The sequence below is a fragment of the Aptenodytes patagonicus genome, chromosome 2, assembly GCF_965638725.1.
Source record: "Aptenodytes patagonicus chromosome 2, bAptPat1.pri.cur, whole genome shotgun sequence".
NCBI classification, from domain to species: domain Eukaryota; kingdom Metazoa; phylum Chordata; class Aves; order Sphenisciformes; family Spheniscidae; genus Aptenodytes; species Aptenodytes patagonicus.
The window spans coordinates 152,629,198-152,646,848 of NC_134950.1; the positions used below are offsets into that span (position 1 = coordinate 152,629,198).

General features: G+C 38.5%; 1 protein-coding gene across 4 annotated transcripts in view; it reads right to left on the reverse strand.

Moving 5' to 3' along the window:
• The window catches only part of ARHGAP21 (Rho GTPase activating protein 21), a 129,608-nt gene that overhangs the window by 58,807 nt on the left and 53,150 nt on the right, over positions 1–17,651 (reverse strand). For all 4 annotated transcript variants that reach the window (XM_076331713.1, XM_076331712.1, XM_076331714.1 and 1 more), the window contains 2 exons: positions 17,002–17,184; positions 10,210–10,234 (listed from right to left, as the gene is read on the reverse strand). In XM_076331713.1, the coding sequence (XP_076187828.1) occupies positions 10,210–10,234; positions 17,002–17,184 (208 nt within the window). The remainder of the gene's footprint in view (positions 1–10,209; positions 10,235–17,001; positions 17,185–17,651) is intronic.

Consider the following 17,651-nt stretch of genomic DNA (forward strand, 5'->3'; position numbering starts at 1 on the left):
CAAAGCTAAACAATATTTTCTGACAGTAGGAGCTAACGATACTTTCTTCAGAGCAACTGAGGGGGAATAAATCTTGCAGATGTGCACTCAATCATTACAGAAATAAATTCCAAATAAAATGGATAATCTAATAACTTACCTCATGTCTCAAAATTTAACAATCACTACACTTCAATTTAATCGTGCTTAAATCTCCATTGGGTCCTGTCTGCACCCAGTCATCAGGCAAAAGCAAGATGCTGTCCAAAATCTGAGCCTACACTTCCCTCCTTCCAAAGTCCACCATCTACAGCAGATTATCACAGTGAAACTTTTACACTAAGTTCTCCAGCTCTGCACTACATAGGGTCAGACCGGATTCACAATTTTCCTTCCTAATACCGAAAGGCCTAATTTTTTTGAGCATGCCAGCAATTCCTTACAAGGCGATACAGCAAAGAACAGTAAAGCAGCTCACATTACTAGTCTGTCAGAGATGTAGCCTTATTGGACCCTTGCCAGGCACAAGTACAAATTGGGAGAGGAGTGGCTGGAGAGCAGCCCTGCAGAAAGGGATCTGGGGGTGCTGGTCGACAGCAGGCTCAGTATGAGTCAGCAGTCTGCCCTGGCAGCCAAGAGGGCAAACCGTATCATGGGGTGTAAACACAGTATAACCAGCCGGTCAGATGAGGTGATTATCCCGCTGTATTCAGCGTTGGTGCGGCCTCACCTTGAGTACTGTGTGCAGTTCTGGGCCCCACAATTTAAGAAGGATGTGAAGGTACTCGAATGCAACCAGAGGACGGCAACAAAGCTGGTGAAAGGGCTGGAAGGAATGTCCTATGAGGAGCGGCTACGGACCTTGGGCTTGTCTAGTTTGGAGAAAAGGAGGCTGAGGGGCAACCTCATTGCTCTCTACAGCTTCCTGAGGAGGGGATGTGGAGAGGGAGGTGCTGATCTCTTCTCCCTGGGATCCAGTGACAGGATGCGTGGGAATGGTTCAGAGCTGCGCCAGTGGAGGTTTAGACCGGACAACTACCTGAAAGGAGGTTGTAGCGAGGTGGGTGTCGGTCTCTTCTCCCAAGTAACAAGTGATAGGACGAGAGGAAATGGCCTCAAGTTGCACCAGGGGAGGTTTAGATTGGACATGAGGAAAAATTTCTTCATTGAAAGGGTTATCAAGCATTGGAACAGGCTGCCCAGGGAAGTGGTTGAGTCACCATCCCTGGAAGTATTTAAAAGACGCGTAGATGTGGCACTTAGGGACGTGGTTTAGTGGTGGACTTGGCAGTGTTAGTTTTACAGTTGGACTTGATCTTAAAAGTCTTTTCCAACCTAAATGATTCTATGATTAGGAAGCATTTCTTTACTGAGAAGGTGGTCAAACACTGGAACAGGCTTCCTAGAGAGGTGGTCAATGCCCCAAGCCTGTCAATGTTTAAAAGGCACTTGGACAATACCCTTAATAACATGCTTTAACTTCTCGTCAGCCCTGAAGTGGTCAGGCAGTTGGACTAGATGATCGTCATAGGTCCCTTCCAACTGAAATATTCTATTCTGTTTGCCAGTGCTTTTCAAGTGCCTATTACTGCATACTACTTTGTCACCTCCCTCCTTCTCCGTACTTCTGTAAACAACTTTATAATTAAGCATTACATTGCAGGCTACCAGCAAGTAAGACAATTTCTCCCAAATCTTCAACTGCAAGTGAAAAACAAGACATTACGCACACACAAAGAGCAGGTGAAAGTGTGAGCTGCCAGGAACACACTCACATGTGCAAGAAAGCAACACAGATAAAAAAGCACAACTTCTGTGAAAAAGAATTTCATATTTACTTCATTTCTCCACAAATGTAGCTATAAACAGAGGTGCAGTCTTACGTAAGGGCAATAAAAAAAAAATAGAAGCATATAAAGTTGCTAAGTACACAAGTTAGCTGATCAGAAACTGAAAAACAGTCCATAAAGATAAAGTTGTTCTTTCCTTCATCAGTCTTGTGAGCACACAAAAATCGCCAGCATGAGTAAATGGTCACCAGTCAGGATAAATTAAAACTCAAGTTATTGTCCAGGCAGTAATGTAGTTTTACTAACAGAGCGACTAAAATATTCCTTGCAGTGCAACCACTCCCTTAAGTGATGCTAGTCAAATGAAAACTGGTGTCTGAACTTTTACTTCAGAGATTCAGTATCATCAGAAATAAGGAAATAAAAATGAATCACCAAGTATATAGAAGGCTCAAGGCAAAATTCATTGGCTTAAACAAGGACAGTAAGGAATCAGGAAAGTCTTTATAATGAGGTCCTTAGTCTAAATAACCAAAGTTAAGTAGTCTGAAGAAGCACAAACACCTATAATCAAATGCAAGACAAATACAGAAAAGCAGTTTATTGCAACAGGATTTTTCCTAGCCAACATGTAAATTTTTCATAATTCTATGCAAATCTTCTAATTAGTCAGCAACTTTCAACCAAAACCCACTAATTGCTACCTTCAATAACCATTGAGATCAAAGTAGAATCTACAGAATTGAGTAGTATCTTGTTGCAACTGTTGTTCAAATTAATGTCAAATAAAATTAAAGACTTTCTTCATAATACATATATTTACCATCATTTATGATCTAACCTTTATACTACCTGGATCTACTAGCTGAGACTGCAAGGCATTACCACCTTCACAGTCTGATAGGGGAAAGTAAATTTCCCATTGTGAAGTTACGAGGAAGCTTTCCTGACAAATGTCTGAGATGCCAGAAGTGGCAGAGGGGAGTACGTTGCACTAGCACAGACATCTGATTTGCAAAATAATAAAATTCTAATACGCGCCTTCTCCCTGATAAAAGGGAGTATTAAAAAAAAATTACTACTTTTAAACAGAACAGTAGAATAAAGAGTTGTTAACATTTATAATTAACTTACATTGGGGGGGTCATATACAGCAAAACTTTTCCTAACTCCCCTAAACTTGACATAGAAAGTAATTTTATCCACGTGTCAATTCTAGCTTAATCCCCTAAAATGCTAGTTTGGAATACAGCTGCTACAAGAAACATAACTAGTATTACATCAAATGCGGTAACCTTGAGCTAGTTTTTAAGCTCCTCTTTGCAGACCAGATGGTATTACTATACTGCTCTGCAATTCATCTGGAAAACAAAATGACATGGCAGAAGTTGTATTATTGAATCTACCAACACACTACAAGATAGCAACAAGCACATCACTTCTCTGTAGTCATTAACCTTCCAATATAAAACACAGTCAGACAGAAACATCTGAGTCATAAAGACCACACAAAGGACACCTCTCTGACAAAGAACGTTTACATTTTGAAGAGGAAATAAAAAACCCAACAAAACAAAAAAATCCATGCCAAAGCACTGTTGCTGACGTAGCTCTTCCTTTCTTTTTGACCTGCAGAGCACAAATCTGCAAGTGTTTCGGGACACAGTATAACAACATACTTTCTTACAAAGTCTCTCCTAAGAATCTGCTGTTTAAAAACATGCCATTTCTCCTCTTCCTAGAAGAAAAAAAAAAAAAATCTTTTTCTCAGGGCAGCTGAACTGTACTTAGAAATCCTTATAACACAGGAACTGAATAAAGGCTACAGAGTTTTGTTAACCTTATACAGAATATTTTTACTCCTGGCCCTACGCTCAGCAAACAGCAAGGGTGACTTTCATTTTTATACTAAAGAATCACCAGCCCCATGAAACACCTCAAATTATTAAATTAAGACAGGCTTTTATGTACATCTTTCTCTGACTCAAGAGGAAGGAACAGTCTTCTTGAACACAAAGATCTACAAGTCTGCTTCTGGATATCCAAGGCATTTACACTCCATTGGTTCAACAATGCCGAGTGGCACTGATTCATGGGACGCCTTTCAGGCAAAGGGAGGAGAAATATGTACAGCTACAGTGGGACAAATGCTTCTAATTGATAACTGAATCAAAAACCTGCTAATCATTTCCCAAGCTACTCAAAAAGAGATTGCTGAAAGTAAAGTATAACTTACATTTATTAACAGAGATTTCATTTAATTAAATATAAATCACAAAACTGTCAGGATTACATTTAACCGAGTCCAACTAAAGACAATTCTGGGTTTTACAGTCTGCAAACTGAATTTCATACATACTAAGCATTTCTCCACTAGCAATCCGTTGCAGAAAAGGAGCCCAAAGGTCCCAGCCCAGCCCTGACAGAGCTTATTTCACCCTCTGTCAAGCACAAATTAACTCAACTAAAAAACACTAAGCAAAATACAGCGCCAAGGATGAGCCTCTAGAAGAGGACGATAACAAGTAAAATAGCACTGTTGAGTCATTTAGCAGAGAAACACCTGGCATTCAACTTTGTGATACAGGAAAAATACATTCTATTATTACTCAAAGCACCTCTGGCATTGGCAATATTATGACAATTTTTTCCAATTCTCTCAAATCTAAAATGAAACCTTTTCAAGTTTAAAATTTAACCTATGATTAAACAGTCTAGAGGATTTACTTTAGTTCTTAGATAAGCATAGAGCCATTCAATTTATATCTGTTGTAGTGGACCTACAGACTCTCCCCTAAATCCATGGAAATTACACTTAGGCAGCTCTTCACTTTTTTATTAAAAGTCAAAGATGATTTGAACTCAATAGTAGTCACTGAGAAACATTATACATGTGACAAGTTGGAAGGCCACTCTGCTGGACATTCTGGATGTACCTTAAGGGAAACAAGGAATCATCAGGCTTTGGTCTCAGTGGAAAACTAAACAAGTCCTCTTTTACCATTCTCAACATTTAGTGTTAAAAACAAAGTTGGATTAAAAATCCACAAAAAAGGACAATTTACTGTGGCATTATCCTAAAGCATTAGTGTTATATAGCTCTTGTCTCTCACTCCTATACCTTAGACCGTATTATCCCAGAAATCTATGACCTTTCCAATTATTTGCTTTCACATTCATTCTCTTGTTCCTTATCTACCTTGTTCCCATCATCACAGGCACAATTAGTTTATTTCATAACAGACTGAGCTGATAGACAATGATGTTAGAAAACGTGGGATTAAATTAAATCCTGGGAGAACACAAACCACATTACAGAAATCAACAGTCTGTTTAAAGAAATAAAACATCAAAAACTCAAGGCATTATGTAAGCGGCAGTAAGGAATAAAAAGCTTTTCCTGCATTTTTTCCACCTTTCCCCCAAAGGCTCTACAGTGTCAAACCAGACTTGCACAGAGCTGAAGGAGCTCAGGTAATAAATTGGAACTGTTTAGCTTAGACAATTGAAGGGTAGAAACTTTAATCCATAGTTAGGCACATAAAAAAAAATAGCCTGGTGATCACAATTTAACAATCTAGAAATCTCGGTGAAAACCGATGTCTAAAGTCTCATTAGAAAGCACACACTCTGTCTCTACAGAAAAGGACACTGAGCAATATACCTAACTCGCCTTTCATGTTTATGGGAAGATAAGCTGCTAGTTGCTATAGATACTTCTACATAGAAATAGGAGATAAAGTAGGAAAGCGAGAACATCATATTAAAAAAATATGATACTGGATTATAATGATACTAGATTTCCAGGCACTGTATTAAACATAAAATACCTTAGTTCTCATATGAAAGATGAAATTCCTTTCAGACTATTTCTATATGCTTATCACTGTTCATTTTAATCACGATCCACAAGCCAAATATTTTTGAAGAAAACACATGTTTTAGGACAAGATACAAGAAACAACCAACCCATTTAATATGTACTAAACTTGTATTTTGCCAACTACAGCTTCAACAAGTCTTTGAAGGACAACATATTCACCATATTAAGTGCACAATGAAATGGCATGGAGACAGCATGGCAACGGAGATGGTTTTCTCCAGCACCACTTATCACATGTTGACAGTGCAAGTTTTTAATATAAAATATTATTTTTAATAGGCATAGGTATTTTTCAGCTTGTCTCCAAATATTCCTACAATGCTCTCCTGGGAGACTTCTGCCTATGAGATACCTCTTGAACAAAATTTTGGAATAGGGTAACTCCAGAAAACAGGAAGAATACTGACAGTGTACCATCCTCAAAACACATGAAAAAGATACTCCAAGTTAATACAGGCTGGTCAGAATAACAGAAATTCTCAAAAAAACCATAGAAGCTGATACAAGTTTCCAGTCAGTGACCAAGGAATCCATTGAGAAAGACCTGCATCTTCTGATAAAGTGCACCTGTTGGAAAAGCATTTTAATTGCTTAGCTTAAGGTCACAACCTGGAGCAGTAAAAGTAGGAAAGAACAGAAATGTTGCAAATAATAACTACAAAATATTTAGGGTAAATCTGCTGTGATGCCCTTCCAGCAGATAACAGGGTGCTGAAGTCTCCCATAAGGGCCAGGACCTGCACACATGAGGTTTCCACCAGTTGTCTGAAGAAAGCCTCATCTACTTCTTCTTCCCTGATCAGGCAGTCTGTAGCAGACTCCCACCAAAACATGGGTCTGCCTGCAAATCCTGACCACAAACTCTAAGCCAGCTCCCCATCCATCCCAAGCCAGAGCTCCATGCATCCCTGCTGCTCTCTCACAACTTGACAACAAAAGCAACTGGACCTCCGTGTTCTCCCAACCTGTCTTTCCCCAAGTGCCTGTACCCATCCACTACAGCACTCTAGCCCACTTCTGTGAGCTATCCCACCACACCTCTGTGACCCCAATGAGATCATAGCCCTGCAACTGCATGCAGACCTCCAACTCCTCCTGCTTGTTCCCCATGCTGTATGTGTGAGTGCACAGGGGCTTCAGAGAGGCCCTCAAAAAAGGGATGAGAGCTCTCCCCATCATACTGTCCTGTAGGCATTCCCTTACTTATGTGCATACACTTGAGGTGGTCCCCTTCTGTCCCAACTGTTGACCTTGAGGTGTCTCCTGTCCACAGCATCCTAACCCCTTTGCTAACAACCCAATCCACCACTTCCTCACTTGCTTCTTGGCCATCATCTCCCTCCCGTGTCATCCTTAGTTTAAAGCTCTCCTGGATGAATTTGCATTACCTTTTATTCTAAATGCTCTGAAATCTTACTGCTTACCAAAAGCAAGATTAATGCAAGCCAGGAGCATGATCGAAATATATACTAAAAAAGTTGCACTAAAATTCTGTACCAGAACATAAAACCATATAAAAATATTTCTTTCACTGTTAGAATACATCAAACATGGCACACGCTTTTATCTTCTGCCCTCTAGACTTAATTAGGTACTCAGCTCCTTTCAAAAAAAAAAAAAAACATTCAAGTGCTTTCAATAAAAGGCAATAATAATAGAAATGCTTTACTCTACACTCACCTACTCAAATCTGTAAATGCTGAACCTGACAAAAATCTCAACTTTTAAAGGTAAGTTTAATGTATGAAAAGCACAAAGCAGAAAGTGCAAGTAATTAAAAATCTTCACTCAAAGTCAATTTAAAAAAGAATTTTGCACTGGCACACACTGCTTCACAAAAATGAAACGCTTGAATCCCCTTAGCTTAGTCTGAGAGAGGAAAGCTCAAGTGAATTAAGTGAATTATCATCTACAGACTTCAAAAGAAAAATGTTTATCATTAAGATATTTTCATTGTTAATTAAGACAGAGCTTCACACAGGCAAGTTTTCCAATTAAGTTTGAGGGAAAATACATATATTTGCCACTAGATGGCTCCTCTGTACGACACACAACGCACAGCCTCCTGCCCAGCAACCCGCTCTTCCTCAAGCTGTTGAAGCAACTGGTGCTTCAGCAGCAAGGGACCCCCACATCCAGCAGTCAAACACACAGCTTCTTGCCGCTCCAAAGCGGCTCGGCCTAATTTTCCGATGTTAATTACTTTAAGAATCCTTGTGATAATCCTTTACAGAATTTCTGGCATACCTGCTTTTGCTAAATTAACATGATGTTTGTGAACATGAAAAATGAGATATGCTTTTCCTGATTTTCTCCTCACAAGCTACCTATTCACCTCATTTGGGAACAACTTGTAGCAACGTAAATTAGAAACCGCTTCATCCCTCCCACCTCCCAAGATCACACTAAATGCTGGAGAAAAATGTTTTATACGCTTTGTCCCATTTTCTTATTTTTAAAAGGCATAATACACAAAACTGGCAGGTTAAGTTCTACTGACACCTACATCCTCCACCTCACAGTCATCTCTTCTTCTCTTTCCAGAAGGAGCACAAGTCCAAACTTCTCTCCTGCTAATGAGAATATTGTTATCTTTCCAGAGCACTTTGTGCCCTTTGATCTGTATTTCAAGGCATACAACATACTACGCTGCTATAAATAAGCAACAGTTGAGCTATGATTCATAGTTGAAGTAGCTACACAAAAATTTCCAGAAAGTGATCTTGCTCCCACCTGCACAGGTCTCAGTGAACCAAGCAAATGTTTGTTTACTGCTGGTTCCTCTGCTGAAAAATGGATCTCAGGTAACATTTTAGATAAACAGGCCCACATTTGCATCTTTAGCTGATTCAGTTCTCGCTATGACAAGAAGAATACTGCAGAACTTCTTTCTCTAGACCACAAGTGGTATCTTCCATGCTGGTTTGGCACAGAGGATTGACTCCTTTCCCTTCCTAAAGGAATTTGCCTTTTCTTTTTGTATGCCAAAGCGGATACAGGAAGTCACAAGTTTGGGGGGTAGATGGTGGATGATTAGGAACAGGAAGAGATTGACTTTTCACTGTTTAACAAGCAGGTGACAACTGAGTAAGACTAGGAGGATGAAATGGATGAATTTATCTGCTTCCAAGAGAAAAGTAAGAAAGTTCGAGTAAATTCGTATTTCCCAGAATGCTTCTATAATATATCACAGTTACACAAAACACCTGAAAAAGTTCAGACATGTTCCCTCTCTTCCAACTAAATGAGATTTTTAAAAGTACACTGAAACCACGTACCATTCCCTGCTACCATGTAAAGCAGACTGTAACCCCCCAGTAAAACAAGCATTCACCCTGTGCTGTCTCTGAGCAAAGGTACCCACCTTTGAACAGACCTGTCCTCAACGAGTTGTGCTGCAGTGCCAGATGAAGCACAAACTGAAGCCCTGCACATTACATTCGCAATGCAACTAATCCCACCTCCTCTGCGTAGCTTACCATCACAACAGACTGGGAAAAAGAGGAAGTGGGACTGGGCTCTCAACCTGAAAACCCAATTTCCTTACCTAAATCAACATATTTTTCACCCTTCTAAGGAAACAATAAGATATCAGCAAAAAGGGGAGCGTGGATGAGAAAATAGCTAAATACCAAAGAGAAATTTAAATTAAGTGCGACTGAGATGTAGCACCAATTAATAAGTTAATTGGTGAATTAAGAAAGAGAACAGACACACACAATGCAAGAGGGAGAAAGCTATGGAGAAAGAAAATGGAGAGGACCTGACAGGTATAACCTAGACATAAGTTATTTTTCCATCCCTCCTAAATCAAGTGCAAGAATTTTATTCACACATCTTATCTGACATCACTGAAGCATGTTTCATGGATCTCTTCAAATGTACACAACAGTACCAAAACTGATGAAATAAGTTAGATCAGTACTATTAAATACTGAAGAAAGTATCACGAAGCTAATAGGAATAACCTTTTTTATCTTCTGTTTTTAAAACAGCTGTATACCACTTTTGTGGATAATTTTTACCATCACTACCAACACTAGGTTTATATACTTACGTGTTGCTTTTATTAGAGTAAGTTGCAACAAAATTCAAATTTCACACTGGCTGCTATTAGACACACTGTATAGCACTTTTTTTAAAATGCATGCATATAAATATCCATGAGACTCAAACCCTTTATAGTAGTACTTTGCACAGATAACGGTGGGTCTTACACGCAGATCAAATTAAGAGTGTGAAACTTTGGCCCTAAAAAGGTAACACAGCTGGTTTCTTGTCTTCTTGTCATATACATGACAAGGTGATATACACAGCACAGAAGCGATACAGCACATAATTAACTTAGTGGCCACACAAACACCTACACTAAATAAGTGAAGCTAAGAGACAGACATTTTCTTGCTTTTGCTCCAATGCCATGAAATTCAATGAGCTTGATGGTCACACTGAAGCGATTCTACATTTCAAACTCCTAGGTAGCTACTGAGTGTATTACACAGCTGAAGAGAAATGTTGAACGTATTGGATCTGTGAAAGAATAAAAACAAGACATACCTTGTCTATTCCCATTCTCTTCATCCTAAGGAAAAAGAAAGAGTGCATATTAAAAATTTTGATAAATGGAAAAAAAATGCAGACTTGAAGTGAACTTGTAAGATTAAGTCTGCATTCTGATCTCTCATACTTTTTCACAAATATTTAACTTTACAGAATTAAGGCTTTCATTCTGAGAATGTAGTGTAATACCTGTTTTAAAAAAAACTAAGCACAGTTCCATGAAACATCCCCACAGAAAAAACATGAACAGCATGATCTGAAGACAAATGTACCAAAACCCCCAAAACACTGCCATGAAGCCTAATACTGCACTGTGTGGCATTGCAAGTATGCTTCTACCCTGAAAGCCAGGCAGGAGAGGTTATACTTTAATCATCTAAGGATTCAAAGCTAAATAATATGCAAGAGATTAAAAATATTTTGTAACTAAGTTCTGAATATGCTTCCTGAAATTTGAAATATCAAGTTTGTTTTGCCTTCAGTACTGCCTAGAAAAAAAAAAATATCTACCCCAAACACTATTTAGTAACAACCTCAGAGGTTCTCCTTCTGCTCATTGCACTATATATACACAATCGTAACTACCAGGTATCACTGACAGGCCTTAAAAAAAAAAAGAAATCACACAACTGGAATGTCCTGAGGGAGAATGGCATGCTTAAAATAGAAAATGATTACTTAAGTTACTTTCTTGTCCATTATTTTAATATGAATGAAAGACTTTTGAAAGATCATGGCTAATCTCATCTAAAAAATTCTACCATTTGAAAAGCACAATTGTTTAAATATGGAAATACATGCTTTTTTCCTGAACTGTAACTTTATGGAGTAATAAACTTTCAACCTCAATACAATTCCTTAGACTAATCCGTACTATTTGGAAAGTATTTCTAACAATTCACCTCAGCTAATTAAAACAGCTTTGTCCTGAAGGAAAGAAGGAGCAAGGAGATGATCACAGAAATAATTTTCATCTGTATATTCCCTTCTACTTTTAAATGGATTAATTCCAAATTTCTAGGTCTTTTGCATTTAAAGACAAATCACTATCTTTTTCATATTAAATATTTTCAAAGCAATTGCACACTGATCTGAGCAAATTATTCAAGAGAGGAAGACTTGAAGAAAGAGAGGGAGTAAGACCTGGATATGAACACTATATAATGATGAGGATGAGAAGTCTCTCCTAGGTGCAATACATTTCTTGTGAGACTTGTACAAGAGTTCTGCTGGAGCTTTGTAAGATACTACAGAAAGATAACTTTAAGGAAGAAAAAACAACAACAAAAGAAACCCAAAACCCCCAAAACACTGAGTTAACGGAGATCTGGTACTTGTTCTACTTTTAAAAAGCCACGATAATTATCATTACCACCCAAACTCTGAGAGCAGCAAACGGTATACCCTTAAGCTGGACAGTCCTGTCTGCTCTATACTTTGGCAAAAATACCACACTAGTAGACAAGTACTGTTAAAATTTATCACTAGATTGCTTGAAGCCCTGTAACAGCCAGCTGGTTTTGAACTATGATCACCCAAAAGAACAGCAGTGAAGAATTAGACAAGGCTAACATCTGCACGTCTCTAGTTTCCACCCAATCTGTCAAGTGAAAAAACATCTTTAGGACTTTGAATATTAGAGCTCATAGTCTGGAAAATGTGGGTCACACACAGGGGGGGGGTTACCTGGTTTGATGCTATAAAACAGAAAGAACTATGGAAGTGAAAAGTTAGCTAATATAGAATTGCCATCATTTATGAAATACTGCAGTGGGTTTGTCAGTTTGTCACTGGGTATGCAAAGCTCTGTTATAAGAGACAGCTGCAAAACATTAGTTTTTCATGGTATCAAGCCAATGAGCTCAGGCCTTTAAAAATGGAATGCTTTATAACGCAAATGTTTTGGAATTAGCCTTCCCTCCTACATTTACCTCTTACACATTGCAAGATGTTAGTATATGCTGCTTCCATACCTAGAGAAGGTTTTATCACTTACTTGCTTCTCAGACTGACTGAACCTGGAGAACGAACTTCACATGCAAAAAAAGCATGTTGCTGACTAACAAATCCTAATAAACATCTGATGTTAAAAGCATAATTTAACATAGGTTTTTTGCAAGGCTAGCTTAAGAAATCTTCCACACACTCCCTATTCACTTTCTGAAGGGAAAGGAGGCACGGGAAGCAAGAAGGATGCATAATGGGTTGTTCCTGAATGTGCAGCTATTCCCAGTTCGGTGTGTGGCCCCGCACAAGCACAGCCAAGTACTTTTGCCAAAGTGAAATATGTTAAACTGCAATCTCAGGTTCCAAGATCATCTTTCACACCATCCTTCACACAGGGCTGTCCCTCCCAACAGACCTACCAAACAACACTTTCTTCCATAACCTTTCTCTATCATAATGTTTATGAAGTAGTTAACTAATAACAATTACAATGAGAAATAGTCCCTTGATTTGTAGTTAATTAGCTGTTTTGTGCAGGAACCATGAAAAGATATCCTGAATTTGACCTAGATCTGCAGTACTATGTACACACTGAATGTTAAATGAAATAAATTTAATATAATATATAATAAAAACATAAATAAACTAAATATAACATACTAGTATTCAGTATTAAAATACGCAGAGATACTTCCCTGAATTAATTATAACCAATCATGTTCAATCATTTCAACAACAGCAAGTAAGGCCTGTTTTCCAGTCAGATGTAAATGGAGGAAACAAAGCTTTATGGATGCTCCTCATACGCAGTTATGTGGGTCACTGTCACCTTGTCACTAAGGTATCAAGTTTTATTCTTGCAACTCACCCTGCTTATTCAGGTGTTACACATCTAACTCAGGTGGCCCAGCATGCCAGTTAGAGCACTGGTCTAGCTATCTACCAAGAATTGCAGTTTCACATTGATGACAGTAGAAGTCTATGAAACGCAGAAATCAGCTTTGTACGTGTAAGGCTATAAATATCTGCAACTAGAGTTTACTCTCACCAAACCCTAAGTCTCTTGGTTAACACGACTCCACCTATTTTATACAGGTTTTGATCAGTTCTTTCTTTTTCAGAAAAAATCAGTAGCATCATTAAAAATAAAATGAAAGTTTAGCACTGTTGGGTTTTTCTGATCAGCTCTGAAACAAAAGAAACCCTTGTTGAAGTTCTGCGACACGTAGAGACATCCATGAGATGGACCAGATAGCTAGAATTTCATGCTCTTGACTGTAAGATGGACTTTGCTTCTGCACAAAAGTGACCCTCATTCTTTTAGACTGGTGCTCTGCACTTCTGAATAACAGGAGAAGCCTTACAGCTCTCTCCCTATTGAATAGCAAGGGTAAGGTGTGCCTCCAGTCTGTGAAATATTAAGGGAAGGTGTCACCAAAAAAAAAAAAAAAAAAAAAAAAAAATCACCTGAAGAACTGAAGATAACTCAAGGCAGGTACTATTAGGTGTTAATATATTAAAAGACAAGTGTGTTTTGGGACTCCCAGTCAGCCAGAGCTTTGAGGCAGATCTGCCTAGACCTCTTCCTTGTACACTTCCTTGTAGTTCCTCCCCAGGACAACTAAAAAAAGGCTTTTCAACTGAACACAGGCTTTATTAGACTAACAACTGGAACACTGAACTACTTAAAATTTAAATAAAACCCCAACACCTCAAATGCACCTAGGCAGAGAACAGATTATTAAAGATTTTTATAAAATAATGCCCACTCTTCTCCACTCAATACATCCTTTGGGGTAGAGTTCTTTGCTTCCAAGAAAATTCACTTCAGTCACTTTCCAGGTTGCAGCCTTCTCCGGCCTGTAGGAAGCTTTTCTTCCCATTCCCATGGAATATCCAGCTGTGGTGTGACCTTTATTACACCCTGCAGTCTAGGAGCATTATGCTCTCTGTCCTAGAGATGCCCACTGTTCACCCCATGTGAGGAGCCTTGTCCTTTTCTCCCCAGAAAATTCCACCTGTCAACAGAATTTCACAGAATTGACCTGTCAACAGCTTTTCAAAACACACACAAACTGCAAGCAACAGAAGCAGAACTTTTAATGGAGAAATTTTCACTAGATATTTCTGAATTGGTACCAAGAGCGGGTATTAAAAAAAAAAAAAAAAAAAAGAATGTGGAAAGACTGATTGAAGGAGAGCTGTTTTAGATGTTTTTCTCTTTACTGCCTCTACCAGTTTGTGTTGACTTGCAGTAAGATTTAGCGATCTTGAAATCTCTCCTTGAAAGCAATCAGAGGAGCTAGAATGCAAAGCTTCCGTGGGGTAAAAAAAGACCTCTGCACTGATCTAGAGGGAAAGTGACAGCATCAGGTTGACACTTGTGATAACAAAAGGATTGCGTCTCTGAGAAACTAGTAGAGGATTGAGTAACTCCGGCTGTTATGTCAATGGCATCTTTAAGTTCCAGCTGTAACCTCTACCTTAAGTCTGAGGTAACTGCATGCATTCTCAGGTGTGAAGAAGGGACAAGGCTACTACAAGATTTAAGACAGTCAGAAAACCAAATCATAGTTATCATTTTTATACTACCTCTAAGGTGTGCAAAACAAAACATCTCTGCCTTCCAAGGCCATTACAGTTTTGATCGAGGAAAGAGACAGGAATGCTATTTCAACTTGGAATCAATGACAGAGACTGTAATTAGCTGGTAACCAATACGACCAATAAGAATGGCAGAGAAATCAGATTTGCCTCATATTAGGATCAGGCTGACAATAAGTGAATTTCATTCTTTAGTACCATAACTTAGGTACACAGACTTCTATAAAAGCCACCTTATAAAGACGCACAAATAATAATTTTGAAGATCTGGGTTTTTTTTCCTACCACCTCATGGACATTAAAAGGAAGAAGAGAGAATGTAACAGTTAGGTTAATTTACAGAAGTATTGACAAGGGCTCTGTCCAAATGAACCTTACCATCTTTACATGTAACTGAATCCCTGAATAAAAGTATTACGATTATCCAACAATCTCGTTATTTCCTTTTCAAAAAACAGACAGAAATGGGAATGAATTAACCAGATTCTGACAAATCAGAGAAGAAACAGAGGGAAAAAAAAAAAAAAAAAGAGGTGCTAAGAGCTCTCTTGCAGAAGAAGGGGGAGGTAGAACTTCAAGACACGCCTTGAGATTTGCAGGTATCAGGCTCACTATGTACTGCCTGGGTCTCTCTCAGAAACCATCAGATGTGAATAAGAGGAGAAGGGCTGACATTTCTTTTTTATATTACTTGCCCTTCCGTGTGCCTATCTCCTTCTGCATGTGAAAAAGGTATCCTCCTCCTCAGAAAGATCTACTGATACATTCCTGAAGAAACCTATCCAGTCACTTCTTAGTTAAGGAGATTCATCCTGCTCACGCTGTTTATTTTTTCGCCCTCAATGTGAATAGGGGTTGCCATTGGGAGATGCTAACAAGTGCATGTAATTTGTTCTGCTCAGCTAAGCCTTCCCCACCCTCCTTCCTGTTTCACACTGGAATTCAACCAGATATTGCTCTTGGCAGACTCTCTATAACCTGTGTTGAAGGACAGAAATGTTGGGATCACCTGATACTGCTAATAGTCTTGCTTCCAGTTAGCTTCAGGGACCCCTTGTCAAGGGGAAAAAATTTGGGCGCTCAAGTGCAGGCTCAATAGCTGAAGTTAACTGGAAAAATGTGCCAACTTTCTCCTGCACAGCTTTTTCTACTTCAGAAGAAATCTTACAGCCACCTAGGACAGGCAAAAATGACAACTTTAACGAAAGACTCCTGCAGAGACACAAGTCAATTAGCTATTTGGGAAGAGCGTGAAGCTTCAATAACCATTCCCCATCTTGGTAAGAATCTGTTCTTCTGCCTAACTGGAAAAGCAAAAGCGAAAATGAGAGGTGGCATAGATTATGAGAACTTGCATACTTGATGACTTTAAAATGAGCAAATATTATTTGAACTCACTAGGAGAAACCCTCTCTCAATATTCAAGTGTCTATCACTATTAAATGGACTTTTTCTCAACATCAGGTACTACAGCAACTTTCAAAAGGTTCAGTCACATAGGAGAATACATACACCCTTTGAGCAATGCAGACCAATTAGCTATTTAACATTTAGAACTACTTATTTTAAATAAATAACTGTAAAATATTTTAAGTTAAGAAAGTTGTCCTTTAATGTAGGCCTGTATATATTTGTCTCCTGACTAACAGGGAATTGCAGATTGTTGTTCTTTTCAGCAGAAAGAACAGAATATAGAAACACAACCCATCTTTCTAACATACATTAATTTTAGGATACTCAGAAACTATTGTAAACTAATGCTTTTCCAGGCTATTCTCTTCATATGATGTATGACAAATTTCAATTGGGGCGGGGGGGGGGCGGGCAGAGGACGGACAGGAGGGATGAGACAAAACACCCCCCCCCCCCAAGCCTCCCACCCTTTAAGTCTACATTTTAAAAGGTGTACAGACTAATCACACTGGCTTTGGGTAAAAAAAAAATTCTGTAGAGATAAATATTTCCATATTCTGCAATAACCACTGGTCTTACCCATGGTAACAAGTATTTTTAACTCGGGTGAGCTCATACCCAGTCAATTCCATTTTCTTAGAACAGATCAGTACATGGTTATCAAACAATGTAATAAGTGAGCCCGCCCACCCACCTTACACACAAGGGATCTTTCATCTGTGTAAGACAATCTTATATATACATTTACTTTCAAGCAAGCTGGATTTTTGACCCTAAAAGTATAATAAAGCTATATATAAGTGCTTCATTATTAATGTAACTTACTTTAAAAGAAAACTGAACTGCAGATTCTGGAGGGTAAACTATGAAGTGTCTTAAGGTGAAGCCAAAACCCTGAGATGTCCTCCTTAGCACAACAGTTTTGGGACCAGGCCAAGAAAAAGTTTCTTCTTCCTCCGATGGTGATATAGCTTCACTCTGCTCTTTTCCATCTTTATTTTTTGATGCCTAAAATAAAAAAAAAGCACACACAGAAGTTGTAATTTGGATAATTAAAAAAAACAAACCCAAAAATCAAACAAACATTACTGTGCACTTGAAAATATAATTTCTCCCCCCATAACCAAAATAACTTGATGATCTTTAACATTTTCAAAAGAAATGTGTATTGTAAAGCAGCATCCCTTAGAGCATTACACCTCTGGTCCTATCACATACAGACCTACTCTTAAATTTTAAATGAAATTAGATATTAAGAAAGTCAATGTACAACAGCGAAAGGCTCAAATGAACCGCAAGAAATGTGTACAGCTTGCATGTTTTATTTGCTTTCTACTTTACTTAGATACAAACATGTATCTTCTGGGACCTCATTTCTGGGTGCACATAGCTCACACACATACATACAAAACCAACTCCTCTCTTCCTCACTTACACACAGGCATGGTTTTCTTGACTAGTATCTCCTCACTTAA